Genomic DNA, 20849 nt, shown 5'->3' with positions numbered 1-20849 from the left:
AACCAATTTTTATGCTGTAATAAATGCAAGGTCAATTAGCACTGCTGTCACACACCTGGACTCATTTTGTGTGTTTTTGCCCCTGTGACCCAGTTTCTGTCTCTATGTGGTTTGATTAGTTCCCAGGTGTGTCTAGTCATTTCCGCATGTGTTCCATGTCCCTGTTAATTTAGTCATTCCATCCACCTGTGTTTTCCCTATTATCCATTGTATAAAAGCCTTGTCCTTTCAGTTCTGTTTTGTCGGGTCTACTCGTCTACTTGTCAACTCGTCTTCTTGTTACTTGTCAACTTGTCTACTTGTTACTTGTCAACTTGTCAACTTGTCTACTTGTCCACTTGTTACTTGCTACTTACCTTGCCTATGTTTGATTTAATAAATCCTTGCTTCGTTTATCCCTCGGCTCCGTGTTCCTTCCAGCAGCGTAGTCCGTGACAGAAGACCCGACCTAAAAAGTTAGAAACTGCGTGTTTTCCCTCCGTTTTGTTTTCCGTTTTTTCACAGTCTTTTTCTTTCCGTAGTGTGTAATGGATCCCCTCTATCGCCCCGAATACCTGGATACCTGCTGGAGCAGGAGGGACTTTCTCTCGAGGACCATACTAGACGGTTTCTCTTCCTAGCTAATGCCACCAGCTACCCGGACCACGCGCTCTGCACCTTTTATCACGCCAGCCTGAACTCCAGGTGCAGAGCGTTGTCGCCCGAAGATGGTCCTCGGGAGGATTTCGCCGCATTCATAGAGTGGAATCTGGTGAGAAATGGGTCACCTCTCACGGTCGGCCCAATGGAGGATCTCGCCAGGTCCACTCTGGACCCAGAGCCCAGCCTACAATCTCCCCACGGTACGAGGCATAAGCCCGAGCCCACCGATGACGGAGAGCCAGAGAGCAACCCGTCAGACCAGGTGCGAGAGCCGGCGACACTGCCCACCACGAGGGAGCAAAATGTGGAGCGCCAATTGGGTCAAAATGAGGGGGTTTCCAATTCACCTATGTCAGTTTCTCAGTTAAGCCCAGGACGGGCTCCTGATCCTCCTTTAAGCCCAGGACGGGCTCCTGATCCTCCTGTAAGCCCAGGACGGGCTCCTGATCCTCTGTTAAGCCCAGGAAGGGCTCCTGATCTTCCGTTAAGCCCAGGAAGGGCTCCTGATCTTCCGTTAAGCCCAGGACGGGCTCCTGATCCTCCGTTAAGCCCAGGAAGGGCTCCTGATCTTCCGTTAAGCCCAGGACGGGCTCCTGAACCCCCATTAAGCCCAGGACGGGCTCCTGAACCCCCGTTAAGCCCAGGACGGGCTCCTGATCCCCCGTTAAGCCGAGGACGGGCTCCTGATCCCCCGTTAAGCCGAGGACGGGCTCCTGATCCCCCGTTAAGCCGAGGACGGGCTCCTGATCCCCCGTTAAGCCGAGGACGGGCTCCTGATCCCCCGTTAAGCCGAGGACGGGCTCCTGATCCCCCGTTAAGCCGAGGACGGGCTCCTGATCCCCCGTTAAGCCGAGGACGGGCTCCTGAACCCCCGTTAAGCCGAGGACGGGCTCCTGAACCCCTGTTAAGCCCAGGACGGGCTCCTGATCCTCCGTTAAGCCCAGGACGGGCTCCTGATCCTCCGTTAAGCCCAGGACGGGCTCCTGATCCTCCGTTAAGCCCAGGACGGGCTCCTGATCCTCCGTTAAGCCCAGGAAGGGCTCCAGCCCCAGAGCTTACTCCAATGCCTGCTCCTCCAAAATTCCCACCCACTCCTGCCTCCTCCTCCGCTGTCGTCTGGCTGCCCCTCTGCTCGCCCTCAGCCTACCATCATTGTGGTGCGAGCTCAGCGGGACCGCCATCCTCCAGCGACGCCTTGGTCGGCGTCTCCCTCACCTCCGCCTCCAGCCTCTGAGGCCTGGACTCCGCCTCGGCCCGTTGACCCGTCGGCTCCACCATGGCTCCTTGCTCCTTCCTCTCCGCAGTGGCCCGGCAGTCCGCAGCCTCTGCCTGGCTCCCTCGTCCCTCCGGCTCCGCCTTGGTCTGGCGTCGTCCATCCTATGCCTCGGGACTCCACTCCTCCGGCTTCGCCTTATCCCTCCGTCCCTCCAGCTCCGTCAGGCTCCTTCATCCCCTCGGCTACACCTCAGTCCTCCGTCACTCTGGCCTCACCGCGGCCTTCCGGATCCACATCGCCGCGTCAGTCACCAGAGCCATCAGTTCCGCCTAGGACCTCCGGCTCCTCCCCGTCACCCTGGCTCTTCGGCTCTCCGTCTCCGCCTCGGGCTCCTCCTCCACTTGCTCCGTTGCCGTGGGTTGAGTCCCTGGAGTCGGTGACCATTCCTCCTCCATGGCTCCTTCCACCGTCGGCCCCACCTTGGGCTGTTATGGCTGTGGCCTGGGTCCTGCTGGGTACCTCCTGCTTCAGATCCTTCCTGTCTCCTCCCTGGCTCCTCCCTCCGTCATCTCCTCCCTGGCTCCTTCCTCTGTAGTCCCTGTCTGCTGGCCCCCTCCTGGGAGGCTGTCCTCCACCGGAACCTCCTCCCAAGTTCCCACCCACGCCTCCCTTTGTTGTTTCTACGGTGCGAGGACGCACCTACCGGGAGGGGGGAGTACTGTCACACACCTGGACTCATTTTGTTTGTTTTTGCCCCTGTGACCCAGTTTCTGTCTTCCGTGTGTGTGGTTTGATTAGTTCCCAGGTGTGTCTAGTCATTTCCGCATGTGTTCCATGTCCCTGTTAATTTAGTCATTCCATCCACCTGTGTTTTCCCTATTATCCATTGTGTAAAAGCCTTGTCCTTTCAGTTCTGTTTTGTCGGGTCAACTCGTCTTCTTGTTACTTGTCTACTTGTCTACTTGTCCACTTGCTACTTACCTTGCCTATGTTTGATTTAATAAATCCTTGTTTCGTTTATCCCTCGGCTCCGTGTTCCTTCCAGCAGCGTAGTCCGTGACAACTGCATTATTTAGTGTTAAAAATAAATCAATGAAAATATTGTAACAGAAAATAAATAAAACTAATTTTATTAATTTGTATATTCATTAAAATTAATAGAAAAAAGAAGCCTAAGCCTACAATGACAGTAAGCAATAGTAAAACATGACTTAAGTTCCTTTTCTATGCCATTAAAGTGATATATCTGATTATAGGCTAAAAACTGGAGCTTGATAAAAGTGCTCATTTTAGATGAGAAGCAACGGTTTGCGGTTAAAAACATCTTAATGATGGATTTTTTACTTACCAATGGCTTCTCACTTCACAAGATGTTAATTAATGGACTGGAATCATGTGGATTACTTGTGTGCTATTGTGATATTTTTATCAGCTAATTCTGATGGTACCCATTCACTGCAGAGTATCCTTTGGTGAGCAAGTGATATAATGCTACTTTTCTCCAAATTTGTTCTGATGAAGAAATCTAGGATGGCCTAAAGGATACATTTTCAGCATTTTTTTTCCTTATTTTCTTTATTTCTTTATTTCTTTAAATAGTCAAAGAATGGGGACACTTTATTATAAAGCTTTTCCAGAGTTGGCAGATAACATGTTATTTATAGTGAATCAAGAGACAACTATATGCAGGACTGGACATAATTATTTAGCCCCAGCCTTTGTTGTCTGTTAAAGCACATAAAAGTAATTTTTGAAGAAGGAGATGAATGAAAAATTAAAAAGCAGATCCAAGTTCCCTAATGCCAGCAAAGAGCATTTCAGCTTATCACCCAATTCCAGAGCAATGGCAAAAAAAAAGGCACAATAAATAGGAGTGGGCACACACATGTACACACACGCTGCACAGATGCACCCAGTCTCAGCTGTGCCATAGACTCTGCCTATGGCAGCCCATGCCAGACACTGTTACTCACTGTAAAACAACAATGATTTCATGGGTAAATCAAAAACAGGCAGTAGTTCAGGCCTATACTAAATACAATATCGGGCCCCTCTGCCAGATTGGACCGGGCACATTCCAGCACCAAGGGAATCAGCATGTGTTCTAGCATGTGCCATCATGTATGACTCATGAGTTACATTGCGCTTAGTTTCATCATTGCTTACTGATACAGTCAGCTTGCAATGATTGTACTGTAACCCAAAATGATTCAATATAACTATATATCACGATATACTGAATATCAGGCATGAAAAAATAAAACTGAAATTGGTTATCATTGTTACGTTCATGGACTTTCTGTTCCCTTATTTGGTCATCTTCCTTTTCTTGTTTTGTTAATTGATTGATCCCCACCTGTCTCCAGTTCCCTCATTACCTCCTGTGTGCTTAAATACCCTGTCTGTTCAGTTCTTTGTCGTCCGTGATTAAGTTAAGGTATTGTTTGTATGTTAATGTGTTGTATATTGTCTGTTATTCTCCTTCTATGTTCAGTAAACTCCTCATTTGATCAAGATCTTCCTCGAGCGCTTTATTCTTACACTAGCAAATACCCAGTTGTAACAATCATTTATTAAAAAACAGATAATTAAGGAGCTACACTGTTATTATCATGCAGTACTTTTTTTCTGTTAACTTACATTTGAAGACAGTTATCTACTGTTCAAAAAAAATAAAAAAGTGGCTTTTCCATTTTAAAAAGGTGATTTTTAGTATGTTCATATAATAGCAGTAATAGAATATGTTGAAACAAATGATTTTAAAACAGCAACAGGGTAGATGTTATATACTTAATTTAGCCATTGTCTTGTGCTTAGGTTTATGACTTAGAAGGAGAATTTAATGGCGATATTTCAACTATCTGGTTTTCAAAAATCATCTGTTTATTTTAAACTGTCAACAGGGTTGACTAATAATAGGTAATCCCCTACTGACGTCTACGACGATAATAATGTTAATCGATAATTCCATTTATTGCTATATTGCACGGTATTAATCACGTGAGCAGGAAGCTCTCATAGTGAAAGGACTGGCACGAGTCAGGGGAAGTATTCAAATTCAGTTCTCTGTAATTGTAAGTAAGCGTTGCACATGCATGAGTACAGGGAGAGTAGAGATGCGCGCTGTCAGTCAACCGCGCTATGTGGGGCGGTCTCTGCTCAGAAATGTCTGAATATGTCAAGAATCACTTCAGCTGCCGCTCGCTTTCAAACAGCAATCCATGTCGTCCAGCGCCGCTACGAGGGAAGAGTTTCACATATGCCGTTTAGCTTCATAAGATTATGAAGGATTCCTTTGCGACTGCGGTGCGTAGTTTACAGAGCAAAGGGGTGAAGGAGGAACAGTTGGAGCGCTGTCCAGGGTTCTGAAGTCAAGAAGCCAGAGGTGCTGAAGAGAGCACAGGCATTCACAGAGGACTGTATGTCTATGCCAAACAAGCCTTGAGATGACTCGGAAAAGGCTGCGTCTTGTGGCTGTCTGGGGATTCGTTGCGTGGGAAATAGGAATTCTGTTGAGGTAAGAGCAAATATGTTCCCTGGTGGAGGAAAGAGTAATGATAGGAGATTTTTTTTCATTACAATTTTGTGTTGGGATTCAACATCACATGGATAGTTCCTATGTAGCTGATCGTCACAGAGCTGTGGAGGTTGTAACTATCAAAATCAACAAAACAAAAAAATGTTCAGCCTCATAGAGCAACAATACAGAAAGCTACGCAGTTATGAAAAATTCTTGTGTCACCACTGTGTTCGTTATAGCTATTGATCGGGTTGGTAAAGTTTTTTTTTAAAGCAGATTTTTTTCAGTGTAACAGGTGTTACCTTCCTATTTTCACTTGAAGCTCAGGAATCATCATGAACAATATTGTTTACTGAAATAAAATTGACTTTTCATAATTTCTATAATTAGGAATAATGATATTTTGGATAAATATTGATAACGCGTTTGTGCCCAAATGTTAGAAATGTGAAAATATTAAAGGGAATCGAAAACAAAATAAAAAATGCTGCACAGTAAAGAAAATGTAATCTGTAAAAAACTTCTTCCATAATTTTCTCTTCCTTCACATACAATTAAATGTTTTGCAAGGAGAAAATGGATCTTTCAGTTCAATTTATGTTATTTTGTACTCCGTATAATACATCCCAGTGGAACTTTACCTTCTTATGAATCCCGAATGATATACATTCTTAATTTGGGTGATTATTTTTACTCTGTCTATACTCTTTTGCCATCACACTTCAATCTAATCTAGCTCCACTGGCACTGGCACAGGCGAGAGTTCTGGCGAGAGTTCTGGGTCCCTTTGAACTGAATTGAATCCTCACAATTATTTTGTGTGATGATGCTATGAATTTTTAATGTTTAATGTTTAAATTCAGAACATAATTCAGAACATTCCACAATTCAGAACTAATTAAGGTGTGCATGAAACATCCCTCGTTGACACTAAATCTAACTTTACAATGATTATGTTACTTTTTTTGTTTTGTTTTTTACCCACCAGAAAGATTAATCTTTAAAGAGGGCAAATATTCCATGGATAGTAAAAATCTTGACAGAGGAGGTGGAAGAGGAGTGTCTGTTTGATGTCATGCAATAACAATAGATCAGCTTCACTTCACAACAGTTGCAGTGTTAGCAAACAAGTTGTTGAGTGGTAGTCGTGTGAGTTTCATCTCAATGTGCTTATATCTTAGTGAAGATCTTCATGCAGAGATTTTATCTGCAGGCTCTATAGACTGTATAAAGCATCTCCTCGACTCTGTCTGATTTTCATAGTTGATAGAGTTTGATAGTTGATAGGTTATAGTTTTCTTTGATGATTTACATTCTTTGATCCACTTGAATTAAAATGCTTGAATAAAAATAACCACCATCCAATATATTATCTATTACATACTGACTTTAGTATACCATAAATACTGGCACATAATAACTCATCAGGATACCCTCAGATACCCTGCAGATAATTTAATGGGTGATGTTTTGCTTCATTATCAGTTAACACCAGCTCTACAATTTCAAATGATTAAAATGATGATGATTAATGATTAAAATGCCTGTTTCCTATAAAACAAAACAGTTAAAAAGTATTAAAATTAGCTGGATTAAGTAAACTGTGTGCCTTAATTAATGTTATTCTATACACTGGTCTACCACATTTACATATTATTAATTTCACTGTGTCTTGAAATTTACTCTAAAGTACAACTAAAATGTTATTGAATTATTCTGTTTCTGTATTCTGGTTCTATTTTTATTTTATTTTATCTATACTGTATATCTCATGAGCAACTGATATGTTTTAAAGATGTTCCCGTTTCAGGTATAAACCAGAGATGATGGCACAGTTGTTATTTTTGGATCCTTGAGACACTATTTTATACTGTTTTTATTCATATTTAGAATGTAATTTTTTTTTCATATTTTCATTTAGTTCAAGTTTCATTTAGTCAAAATATTAGTAATTATTTTTAGTAAGAGTGTTTTTGTCATATTATTTGTTTATTGTTATTATTATTATTATTATTAATGATAATAATGTTTATAAAATTTTTATTTAAATGGTTTTCATGACAACTTCCCACAACTTTACTTTTTACTGAAGCATATATTCAGCCATATCAAACCATATCAAAAGTCCTCACAACATCACTACAGATGATAACACACACACATACACACACATCAACAACCACAATAAAACAAATGGCCCCAGCATGTACACATTTAGCATTTACACACTGAGAATGAATACAGAGTGATATTTCAGCAGTCAGTTTATTCTCAGAGAGGATAATGGAATATGGCACCGCAAGGCGTTGTGTTCATATCCGACAACACTCAGCACAGGTTTATATGTCTCTGCTCTATACTAGCAAGTCATTATGTGACTCTGGGCTGACATGGATTTGAATGTGTTGTTGTATGTGTTATGAAGAACAAAAAGGATCAAAATTGCCTGCTTAGTGCCCCAGAGTCTTGCTGTCGTATCTTGTTTTGTTGGACATTGAATATTGTCTTAGTTTCTTACTTGTTGGTGGCTTCATGGATGACTAATCTGATTGCTCAATAGCTTTAGCAACCCAAATAAAGGCAACAGGGGTTAGCTGTCACACGGGGAAGTTGTCACAAGTGCTATAAGTAAAAACTCAAGTATTTAAATGTTTTTTATGCAAATGTTGGTTTAAAACATGTCTGCTTAAAACTGAATAATAAGCTAAAAAATGCTATAGTTGTTGGGTAAACAAGTGAACATAATAAGGGTCAACTGTATAATGAATTAATGAGTTATTTTAATTGGCAGATTGGTCCAAGACACAATTTTAATTATTTCAAGTTGTCACATATGTTTTGAAACCTATGGGTCTCTTTTAACCTCCTGAGGCCCTGCATCCTCATTTTAAGACATTATATTTTAGTGAATTTCTCTGAAACAATACATGCCACTGTTTAAAATCTGGATTTCCTGTACAGAGCACATTCAAGGCTTTTCAGAGATACTAAATGTTTGGATGTTTCACCATGACAACTCCCTCTCCTTGGTCTTCCAAAATGTCTAATATTAATTTAGCGACACTCTTATTGAAGTAATATTTTGTGATTATAATTTAAATCTGACAAAATGTTTAACTGTGTGTCATAAATCAACATCTCCTGAAAATGTTATGTGGTTTCAAATCAAACTATTACTTTCGGTTACAAAAGAGGACATTGATTTTGACACCAGGATTAAAAGTATGTTTAATATGCATTTTGGGAGACACAACAAATTGATATGGAAAGAAATTGTATTTCAATGTTCCTATGAAATATTAGATATTATTATGAAAATCCTGTCAATTTTAACTGCAATTATTACACTTCATTTTTCATTTCATGTTGCCCCAAAAACACACTGATATGCAAATAAGATTTTTACACACATTTTGCATAAAGAAAATTGAATCATTATGTTATAACATAGTTGACAATTATCTTTATACAATGTTCGGTAAAATTCCAGTGTCCTCTACCAAGTACATAGCATACCAGGTATGATGAATAAAATACCTTCAACTTACCCCATATAGTGTGACAACTGCCATGGGTCATGGTGTCACGAAAGGTCTGCATGTTCTTTTTTCCCTGATTAACAAGTGGTGAAAATGTGCTTTAACCGTAACTGAATTTCAAACATAAGAGGAAGTCAGTATTCACTGGGATGAAAAGTGTAACAACTAGCCCCAATCTTGTTTGCAAATATTAACTTTGCATTTGGATTGGCAAAGAAAGAAGACTTAATCAATCATAATTTGACACAGAGACACCGAATAGAAGTAATTAGTATCTGGACTGAGAATTGCACTGCACTGACAGTTCACAAGGACTGACTGTTGGAAGGATTGAAGTATGCTATTATTAAAACTGACATTTTCATTGCAGGTTCATGGTTTGAAGACAGTGGATTTAATTATGTGCAGCTATGTAATAGAAAAAAAAACAGTCTACTGTTGTGTCTTTGCTTCTGTGATCAGTATTCATAATTACTATTCAGTGTGGGGAAATAATGCATACATAATGAATTTAGAAAGAGTGTCTCTTTGTCAACCTTTTATTTATTTATTTTTTATTAGGGACATTTTGTGGCAGCAGTTCTGCCAACTAATATTACTTAAATGGACAAAGACAGACTAATATCAGGACTGGACCAAAGAAAGTGGTCACTGTGCATCAGTGTGTCATCTGCTCCAAAAGAAAGACACGCTGATGCGAAGTCTCACACTTCACCCACCAAAAATACCCAGATGTATATCAGTCTTTTAAAGTGTGATATGTCTAGAAATACCTATTTGAAATTCCTATTATGTTCTTTCACAAAAAAAAAATGGGATGGAATAAGTACCTTTTTTACTTAAACCAGGCTCAGGAAAAATATGTGGATGTGGCAAAGTTTTTGCTAACATTATATTGTGTTGCTTTTTGAACATTTCACAGCAGTTTCAAAATTAAATGTCCAGTGAGTGGGATTAAAAGGTATGTAAAATTTTCACAGAAACAGATAAATGTGACCCCAACATTTTATTATTATTTATCTTTTTTTATTATTATTATTTTATTATTGGTTCATGCACATATTACAGCAGTTCGGAAATCAAATGCTGATGAGTGGCAATAAAAGGTTAATGCTTTATCGATGCTAAATCATCCACTATGGTAAAAGTGTTTTAAAAAATAATGTTCACGTGGAAATGGGTCTTCTTTAATTGACAGTCTGCCTTGTTGTTGGTGTTTTACCATCTCTAGTGTTCATTTCAAATGAACACATTAACAAATTGTACTGTACACTGTACATATAAGTACCTTTCTATGGGAAAATAATGGTAGAGGCATGTTTTCCAATGAGCTTGATGCATGTCTCTGATTTTCTCTCAATGATAGGATGTACTGTAGCAGTGGTTAGAGGTGATAAAAGGAGTGGGGTGGGTGGGGGGGGTATCTGTCTGTGAAATAACAAGACATAACAAGACTGGTGATAATTGAAGATAATGCAAAATGCACACACACATGCACAATGTAAAGCCAGATGTTCACATTTGCACTCCTCTTGCTTTCTTTGTCATCTGCTGGAGTGTTCACTGGAGCGGAACGTTCCAATAGATGACAGCGGCTCACCCCCAAGCGGGAAGCGCACCTCATAGTTTCCGATTCCTGCCGTGTGCATTAGGACCAACTGGCCAGCCTTACCCTCTGTCTCTCATTCTTTAACAAACCACTTGGCTTCTAAAAGCACCAATGCTCTCTTTTTCTCTACCTTCAAGAAGTATTTTAATCTTTTTTTTTTTAAGTCTGTTTCACTCCTCTGCCTGTAGTGCCAGTTTGTGTATGGTAAAAGGCAGATTAGGTAGCTCCTGTTGCATTATTGATAAGACTCTGTCACAAAGCATTGATTGTGCTTTGAGTTATTCTGCCATTTCTCTGAAATCCAGAGGAAGACACAGAACAGAGGGAAGCCTCTTTTAAGAAGCTTACAATTGTTTCTTAAAGACTTTCAGTATGGGGAAAACGTCTTGGAGTAAAATCTAAGTACTGTAAGTGCAAGGTTAAAACAAAAAGAGCACATTTTGACAGAATTATTAAGAACTTAAATTGAACACTTATTCTAATAAAACATCTGACACTTCATTCTCTAAAAGGTAAAAGGAAACAAAAGTAAGACAAACACGAGTACTCAGCAGTTAGGATATTAGTGGTGCTCTTGTGATATAAGCAGTTTAAAAATAATTTAAATTTGCATGTATTATATTCCGATGCTCTGAGAAAAATCGCATATATCGTATAGTGTGAATTTATTACAAAGTATGCTAATGTTCAAAAGACATGGGTTGTTAATTTTTATTATTATTTTTTTTTTTTGAAAGAAGTATCTAACTCTCACCAAACTTCTGATGTATTTAATGAAAGATATTAATTCAACTTTCGAGTGGTAGTCTATGTCTTTGGTACAAAAGTATATATATAACTCTTAAAATCTCTACATGATTCCTCATAAATGCCTCATAAAACACCATTAATATTATTTGCAGTTATGTCAATACCAAGTGATGAAGCAATGGTGTGGTGGTGAAGTACAGCGAAAACAGCTGCCAGGGGATATATTACCTGAGTTTTACGTGAGCTGGTCACGGTTTGCATATAGTTGCAAAAATAAGCCATAACTGTGACATTTAAGCTGCCAGTGTGGCAGTTGATGCGTGAAGCACAGACCTCTGTCAGACATCAGTGCCACTGCTGTCACATTCTGTGGAGTGTGAGCTCCTGTTTTTCTCAGCTCATGCTTAGTAAAGCTGCATGTACTCCATCAATAAAAATACCTCTCAGCTGGGCACGCAGGAGAGCTCTTCCTTGTCCATTTAGCTTGTTTTCTATTTCCACTTGGCCTGACAATACACAGACTAACCTGGGTGAAGTTTTCATCTTGTAAGAATGTTTGAAAAACTAAACATACAAAGAATGTTTGAAAAACTAAACATAAATTTAAGGGACAGGTTTTAAAATCTTGTGCTACTGTGATGCAATGCTTTGAGCGGCTGAAGCCAGATCCACATATAGTGAATGGTGAATTGTGCATGTACAGTAGCTACACCAGCACCAGATTAGAGCTTGAGCCACTGTGGCTGTACTGATATACAGTAGAGCCCAACATACTTTTGCTGCTAAAACTAAGGTTATATTTAAATAGAAATTTAACATCAGAGCATTTTTATTACAATCTGAGACCCTTTATTAGAAAGACCCAGCAAACACAAATCATTGTAACTATGTCATTTCAAGTTCAGCTGGTGGAGGAACAAATAAATGTCTAAATTAAAAACAGCAGGTAATTATAACCACATTTCATTATATTAGATTCATTTTTTCAACAAAGAAAAAAGTTGCATTATATCATTATCAAGTAGCTAAAGAGGATGGATTTTGCAAACCAAAAATGAAAACGTCAGATTTGGAGAGTTCTTGCATTAAATGCTCCCCAATGGATCCCCCGCAGTGAATGGATGCTGTCAGAATGAGAATTCAAACAACTATTATTGTGATGTTTTTATGAGCTGTTTGAACTCTAATTTTGACAGGACCCATGGATAGAGTATGTATTTTTTTTTTTTTGGATGAACTATTCCTTTAACCATGATTTTCTTCAGGTTTTGTAAATTAAAGAAAGAAAGTTAAACATAAAAAAAGAAATAGTAGACCCCTAGTAGGCATAGACTAGATTTAGCAGCCTGAAACTTTATGAGGATATGTTTTGCTGAAATGTGTGTGTGTGTGTGTGTGTGTGTGTGTGTGTGTGCACATAAAGGATATTACATTACCACACATATAAGGAGATGAAAGGTGCAGATCTTAGCAGAGCACGGCATCTGTGGTAGCATTGATCCGAGTATTGATGCAGTGTATCCTCAGACCATCCTTTGTGCTACAAATAATCAGTCCATTGTCAGTGATGGCAATAGAATGCAAAGTGTATTTGTTCAATGTAATGTACGTTTGTGTAGGCAATGAGACCATGAAGACACAAAAGCCTGAATCCAGAACCGAGTAAGCTTCCTCCTTCACTGGGAGGAACTGTGCTGCAAATCATAAATGAGCGCAATACATGGTAAATATTAGTAAATAGTTTTTAATTATTATTTTTAGTATTGATAAAATTATATTTAAAGGTGCCAGAAAATGCAAAAATTTTGAACAGCTGTGTGTGCTCATTGTTTTATAATAATAAAAAAAAATCATAAACAGTCTCTCTTCACAAGCAGTTCCAGACTATGACATTATAGTTGGTGAAAGTCTTGCCCTTTTTGTGATGCTCTCTGCCCTATTAGCATATACACAGCCCTGAGTGTTCTCTCGCTGTAGCTGCTGGAGGTACAATGTCAGCACCAAAGAACCACTTAAAGTGTTGTGTGTTGGGAGGCACCAACAAACATAGGAGTCCCAATAGACCGCTGAGGACACAGTGGTTACATTTCATCTCTCTGCAATATGATTTCGAAAATTGAAAGCTTTAACTTCAAGAGTTGATCCTATACCATCTTGTCTGTTCAAATCATGTTTTGATTCCCTTTGTCCTGTTGTTTTGAGAATTATCAATGACTCTTTGTGCACCAGTGTTGTGCCAGTAGCACTTAAAATTGCTGCTGTCACCCCTGTACCAAAAACTAACAACATAGACTTTGATAATCTGATGAATTTTCGTCCCATCTCTAATCTTCCAGTCCTTGCCAAATTTTAGAACAAACAGTGGCTTCTCAGTTGCTTTCTCATCTTTTCTCTAATGATCTTTTTAAACTACTTCAATCTGGATTCCGTAAACTCCACAGCACTGAAACAGCATTGGTTAAGGTCACTAATAACTTGTTAATGGCTTCTGATTCTGGCCATCTATTTATACAGATTCTTCTTGATCTTAATGCCGCTTTTGACACTATAGATCACTTTATTTTTATCACCCGTTTAGAATCTATCTTTGGAGTTTCGGATTCTGCATTGAAGTGGTTTAAGTCATACCCCTCTGATTGCAAAGGGTGGTTGCAGGTCTGAGGTCAGTGTGTTGCATTCTGGTGTTCCCCAGGGATCACTTTTGGGCCCTTTAGCTTTTAAGTATTTAAATGTTTTCCATTTGGCCAACTTTTAAGAACTCTTGGTCTTAACTTTCATTTTTATGCTGATGACACTCAGATCTACATACAGTACATTCAAAACCTGATGTCAATATGCCTGTGTCTTTTCTTTCTTAATGTTTTACTGAGATAAAAAAATGGATGTCTGAAAATTTTCTCTGTCTAAACAGTGACAAGACTGAAGTGATGCTTATTGGTTCACCTCACCAGTTGCGCAAAACAGAGTCCATAATCTTTTATGTGTGGATGGCTCTGCTTTACAGTTTCAAACTAAACTAAAAAGTGAGTGATGTTTGATGTCAATTTAAAACATTCATAATACAGTGTGATACAGTCATAATACATTATACAGTCATAATAGAGTTTTTTTTATCTCAGAAAAATTGTCAAATTACGTCCCATGTTGAATTTTTCTGTTGCTGAAAAGTTAATCAATACCTTTGTTTTTCTTGAATTGATTATTGTAATGCTTTGCTGGCTGGAGTTTAAATTATAGTTGGTAAAAAATTCAGCTGCTAGAATTCTGAAAAATTGCACTGGCTTCCTGTTAGTTTTTGAATTGATTTAAAAATTCTCATGCTCACTTATAAGGCCTTGAATAATTTGGCTCCTCAATATCTGTGCAAGCTTTAACCCCCTACACCCCACGTGTGCTCTTCGCTCTTCTGAAGCTGGTCATTTAACTGTTCAAACAACTCGGCTAAAAATCATTGGTGATTGGACTTTGTCTTCTTTGGCTCTTAAATTGTGGAATTCCCTGCCCTTTGAGATTAGGAATGCAGAATCCCTTAGTGTTTTTAAATCAGCCCTTAAAACTTACTTTTTTTAGGGTAGCTTTTATGTGATTATATGCGATTAATTTGTTTTATATTATATTGGGTTTGTATTGTTTGGTTAGTTCTTTACTGCCTGTAATGTTGTGTGTATCTCTTAACTTCATATTTTTATATGTATTGTTTTGTATGTAAAGCGCTTTGAAATGCTACTTTTAAAGGTGCTATATAAAATAAACTTTATTATTATTATTTATATTATTATTTCATTTTCGAAGGAAATGCCCCCCCCCCCCCAAAAAAAATAAGAAAGAAAAAAAAAGGTAATATTTTACACTGTACTCCACTGCCTCACAAACGGGGGTCAGTTCAGCGCTGGAGTTGTGCAAAGATTGCTTCTGAAAGAAGGGTTGTTTCCAATGCTTCATGCGCAAATGTCCAGACTCCAGAAAAGTAAGCATCATGCATCATATTTTGTTTTCCAAAAGAGTTTCTTGGCTCTCTCATTGTGCTACCAGAATGATCGTAAATAAGAATGTGGAAGTTAAAAGTGAAGTGACATTCAGCCAAGTATGGTGACCCATACTCAGAATTTGTGCTCTGCATTTAACCCATCCGAAGTGCACACACAGAGCAGTGAACACACACACACACTGTGAACACACACCCGGAGCAGTGGGCAGCCATTTATGCTGCGGCGCCCGGGGAGCAGTTGGGGGTTCAATGCCTTGCTCAAGGGCACCTAAGTCGTGGTATTGAGGGTGGAGAGAGCACTGTACATTCACTCCCCCCACCTACAATTCCTGCCGGCCCGAGACTCAAACTCACAACCTTTCGATTGGGAGTCCGACTCTCTAACCATTAGGCCACGACTTCCCCTTTGCGTTTGGAAGCAATGTTTGAGATCAGTAACAGTCACAGTAACATCAGTATGCCCACAAGCATGAGCTCCGCACTCTTCTGAGAAGGGACTGCAGGGTTGCCAGGTTTTTGTAACAAGCCCTCTTGCGGATATTAAAAGCAAGAAAAAAAAGCTAAAACCGCTGACTTGGCAACACTGGAAGGCTAGCAGGACCACCAGCTCATTTTCATTTAAAGGGGACATACACATAAACAGAGCATTTTGGTTCATACCCTAAAAGCGGCAATTTCAAGAAGCTATAAAAAATATCTTTGGGGTATTATGCAGCATTCAAATACTTGCCTATTCATTCAAAAATGTTTTCGTAGATAGAGCACACCAATGATGCAGCTCTCAATGTTATGATAGGAGAGCTAAGCTATTTATTCAGCAGGTATACCTGAAATCCTCTTTCACTTTGTTCTCAATGCATCTCATAAATCTTATCATCAGTCTTTTTAGATCTCCAGTCCTTGGCCGGCATGCTATGATACTAGTGTAACATTGTTGGGAGTGCAGCTAAAGGGCAAAGATCTAGAGGTTGGGTCATAAAGAAACAGAAATAACATAGACCTTATCAATATAGTGAATGTTGGGGACAGCCATGCCTCAAACATCTGGGGATGAAATTCAGTGTTCTGGAAAGCGAGTGATTTATCCAGTCAGTGAATTAGCTATCTGAGTGAAGCAGACCTGGAGAATAGAGAATGAGACAGAAGATCCCAGGGGACTCATGTCAGTTAGTGGTGTAAAACATTAAGTACATTAAGGAGTAAAGAGTGTATTCATTTTCTCAGAAACACTGTTTAAATTTAATAACTTACTAATGACTTATATTTACTGACAAACAAAGTCTCAGTTCTTTCACCATTCAAAAAAGACATTGAAAGAGATTGAAAGCATGTCAGGAATCACCTTGTTTATTAGAACTTGTTCCGTAATGATAAGCTAGACAACTTGTTTGGAATGAGATACTCATCTGGGAAAAAACAAAGAAGCACAGAAATCCTTCACTGTCAACTTAAACTCTTCTCATTGGCATGAGTTAAGTGTTGCATCTTACAATTGCCATGTCTGTGTTAGGTAAAAAGAGAAAGAGCATTTCTGTCACATTATCAGATATGTAACATTTGCATTCTGATTGATAGAATCCAGTAGATCTCTCCTGCTGAGGAGCTCCCAGAGGACAAATGCAGAAGGGAGCTTTCACGTTTAGCAATTTTTCGTATTTCAATAAACCCAGACTGCACAGGTTGGCTCTGGGAAAAATAGGACAGTCTTCTAAATTTGGCAGCTGCTTTGAAAATGTAGTGTGCCAAGCTACAAGCTACTCGTAATAATTTAAAGTAGCAAGCTAAATTAATATTATTTAAAGAGACAATTATCTTTTGAGTATAAAACTGTATGATGATAATTAAAAGTTTTATTACAGCCTCATTTTTTGACAAGTGTACATAGCCCTGCACATGCCATGCAAGGAAAAAATAGGCTCAATCGTGTGCAAGATTTACTATTTTGCAAATAGATAGATATATAGACAGACAGACAGACAGACACACAGACAGAGAGCTTTAACATTTAAATCATTGGAACTATACACAAATAAATTATACACAACACAAAAGTTCATGGGTACTTGGGACAGAATTGATAGCCATATTTTGTTCATTTATAGTGCATGCATCTGGTTGCACACTCTCTTGGTTGTATAGCTGCCATAATAATTGCAAAAAAATAGTATTTTTTGTGAACCTGTTAATAAACGTGTTATTAATAATAATAATCATTATAATAATAACTATTTTTAAATGCTTTAAAAAAATTAACCGATCAATACATAAATATATTCATACTATTGTTCTGTACAATAAAAAAAAAGTGATGTACCCTAATGTAATAATACTACTAATAATATAAAATAATAATTTTATAGAGCAAATGGGATAGGGTGGCAACACATTCCCGTACACTCCATTACTCATTGAAATTAAAGAAAAATAACTAGCACCTTAATAAGGAAAGACACAATAACTACTCAAGCACACCCCAGGCTGATGGTCAGTCTGTCATGAGCTAAACAACACAAGTTCTATCAGCATCTCGCACAGTACACAACACAAAAATCACAGATGGCAACATTCAGAGAAGGTGAACCACTAGAGAAAAAAAAAGGGACCCAAATTGTGTCCCGCCTCCTCGCATTAGCAGAGCAGGACAACACAGCAAACACCATGCTGACAGGACAGGTCACACCAATCCAGCAGTTTAGCTATGGATTCACGTTAAGGGAGCCAGACGAGGGGTGGGGGAGAGGGCTGTTTGTCCCACAGCAATGACAACCCAATGAGACTGAAGCCTACAGGGGGTGACAACAAAACTGCAGCTATACTCTCCTCATAATAACTGAGATAAAAATTAAGATAAAAAAAAGATAAACACACACACACACACACACACACACATACACTCACCGACAGTGTTGGGAAGGTTACTTTGGAAATGTAATAGGTTACAGATTACAAGTTACCCTGTTTAAAATGTAATAGTAGTGTAACTTTTTCAATTACTTTATTAAAGTAATGTAACTAATTACTTTTGAGTACTTTTTGATTACTTTTCTAAATTTGTGAAAATTAAAGAATAATAAATAAAAGCATATACATCAACTCAAATACAGTTGTCTAATAAGCATGTGTCGTATTCTGTGTAATAAACTCCTGAAACATTGGTGTTTTTTTAAACTGCTGTGTCTTTGTATATGATATGATGATAGTTTTCTCAAAATAAGTAAAATGCACATGAAGTGACACAGAGCAGTTCTAGAAATGATGTTTATGTGCTCGTGTACTCCTATATTGAGATGGCAGAGGTTGAAAACACTGCGAGCTTCAGTAGGCTTATGTGTAGTAAATGAAACCATGTCTTTGCCATTATTTTACAGGAGGGGCGGACTGGGAAAAAAAATTCAGACTGGAAAATTCAAACTCATACAAACAAATTCATGGACAAAACTATTTTTTGTATGGACCTGAGATAAAAAAATGTTTAAATCTTTAATTTGGGGACATGCAAAATAATTTAAAGTTCTCTCCTGAACTGCACCTTCACTTCCATTTTTCTCTTCAGTCTCTTTATTTTGCCCTGTTATCCATCTCTCTCATGACTTTGATTGAACTGATTGAACAAAACTATACTTTACAATACAATACTCTACAATCCTACAATATCTTTATAGAAAAATCCTAATACTGTACACGAGTCATGTTCTTCCCTTACAAAAATTGACCATGCTTTTTTTAGCCTATATACAATAACCTTGTTTTGTTTTGTTTTTTGCAAATGGATTTGTATTTATTTTTAAATAACTCAATTTGTAAAATCATTTTAAATTTAAATTTTAAATGCAGGCAATTATACAATAATGATATTAAATAGTGGGGCAAAATCGGCTGCCAGGCCACCGGGAATTGTCCCGGTTCTCCCGGTGTCCGGTCGGCGCCTGATTTCCACAGACACGCAGAACGTGCAGGAGTCATATATTGCATTTTTGGGGCTTAATATTCACAGACACTAGTCCATGTCATGTTTTGATTCAAGTGTACTGACCTACTTTTGATTTAGTCATCCAAAATGTGGCATGTTCCGTCCGCGTTAGGCATTCCGTTTTTATGATTGAATTCTACAAACTAGACTTGTGTTTCCGCATCCCGGAAATTATTAGGGTGGTATGTCTCAGAATAGTCAGTGCAATTTGGGAAAGAAATCAGTTAAATCTGTATGTGGATGTGTGTAAATATTCAAATGTAATCCACTTTGTAATCGTTCAAAATTTCATAAGTAACTGTAATTTAATTACTCATTTTTTTCTTAGTAACTGTAACTAATTACAGTTACATTAATTTTGTAATTAAATTACGTAACGCCGTTACATGTAACTAGTTACTCCCCAACACTGCTCACCGACCACTTTATTAGATACACCTGTTCAATTGCTTGGTAACACAAATTGCTAATCAGCCAATCACATGGCAGCTACTCAATGCATTTAGGCATCTAGATGTGGTGAAGATGACTTGCTGAAGTTCAAACCGAGCATCAGAATGGGGAAGAAAAGGGATTTAAGTGACTTTGAATGTGGAATGGTTGTTGATGCCAGATAGGCTGGTCTGGGTATTTAAAAAACTGCTGATCTACTGGGATTTTCATGCACAACCATATCTAGGGTTTACAGAGAATGGTCTGAAAAAGAGAAAATATCCAGTGAGCAGCAGCTGTGTCAATAAAAAATGACTTGTTGATGTCAGAGGTCAGAGGAGAATGGGTAGACTGGTTAGAGATGATAGAAAGGCAACAATAACTCAATTAACCACTCATTACAACCAAGGTATGCAGCATACCATCTCTCGAACCCTGAAGCAGATGGGCTACAGCAGCAGAAGACCACACCGGGAGCCACTCCTGTCAGCTAAGAACATATAATTAAATGGTACTATACAAAAACCTAATTAGGCACACATGCAGTACTGTATAAATGTATTTGTCTATCACTAATATTCAAGTATAGATGAATGTGTGTTGTGCTAGTGAATGAGCATAGCACAAACTATAATAATTGTGTGTGGGAAAAGAAAGCAATTTTATCATTCTGCAGTAATTTGTGTAATTGAACGATATTAAAGTATTAAAGAGATGATCAATAAGCAACTGACATATTTCAGATACAGTCTATGTAGAAAAATGTTTCATCTGAATTTGAGCATAAGGTGTCTGCTGGCATTTATTCTTGCCTGGGACTGAGTGTGAAGTAAACCATGTGTGAATGGTAAGTGCTTTTCATTAAGTCAGACCTGTCACACTGTAAAGGTGAAGCTATAACTCTTCTTTTATACTGACTGAACTGTGAACTGATGTTTTCAGTTAATTGTCTAAGCCATCCTGTTTCTGTCTATCACTGCTATGCTCCTTCATCTGTTTCTTTCATTCTTTCCATCTCTTCAAATATCAAGTGCCTTCTCCTTCTCCCAATCTGTCTGAAGCACTGCCCTGTCCTTTCAACTTGTCTGTCATTCAGAAACTTTATTTTATTCCTTTCTACATTTCATATTCTGATATAATTATGACATTAGCTACTGGGCTCATCCTTAGTGAGAGTTTGAAG

The 20849-nt window shown here is 38.6% G+C and overlaps 1 protein-coding gene across 2 annotated transcripts in view; it reads left to right on the top strand.

The window, feature by feature from the left end:
* Nucleotides 1-5024: 5024 nt before the first annotated feature.
* Nucleotides 5025-20849, top strand: part of LOC132142561 (glycine receptor subunit alpha-3-like) — a 79792-nt gene continuing 63967 nt past the window's right edge. For both annotated transcript variants that reach the window (XM_059552519.1, XM_059552518.1), the window contains exon 1: nt 5025-5375. In XM_059552519.1, coding sequence (XP_059408502.1) covers nt 5305-5375 — 71 coding nt within the window. In that variant the 5' untranslated portion in view covers nt 5025-5304. The remainder of the gene's footprint in view (nt 5376-20849) is intronic.

Source organism: Carassius carassius, chromosome 6 (genome assembly GCF_963082965.1).
Source record: "Carassius carassius chromosome 6, fCarCar2.1, whole genome shotgun sequence".
Classification (NCBI taxonomy): domain Eukaryota; kingdom Metazoa; phylum Chordata; class Actinopteri; order Cypriniformes; family Cyprinidae; genus Carassius; species Carassius carassius.
The sequence above is the reverse complement of the archived record's forward strand: the minus strand, read 5'-3'. Positions and strand labels throughout refer to the sequence as shown.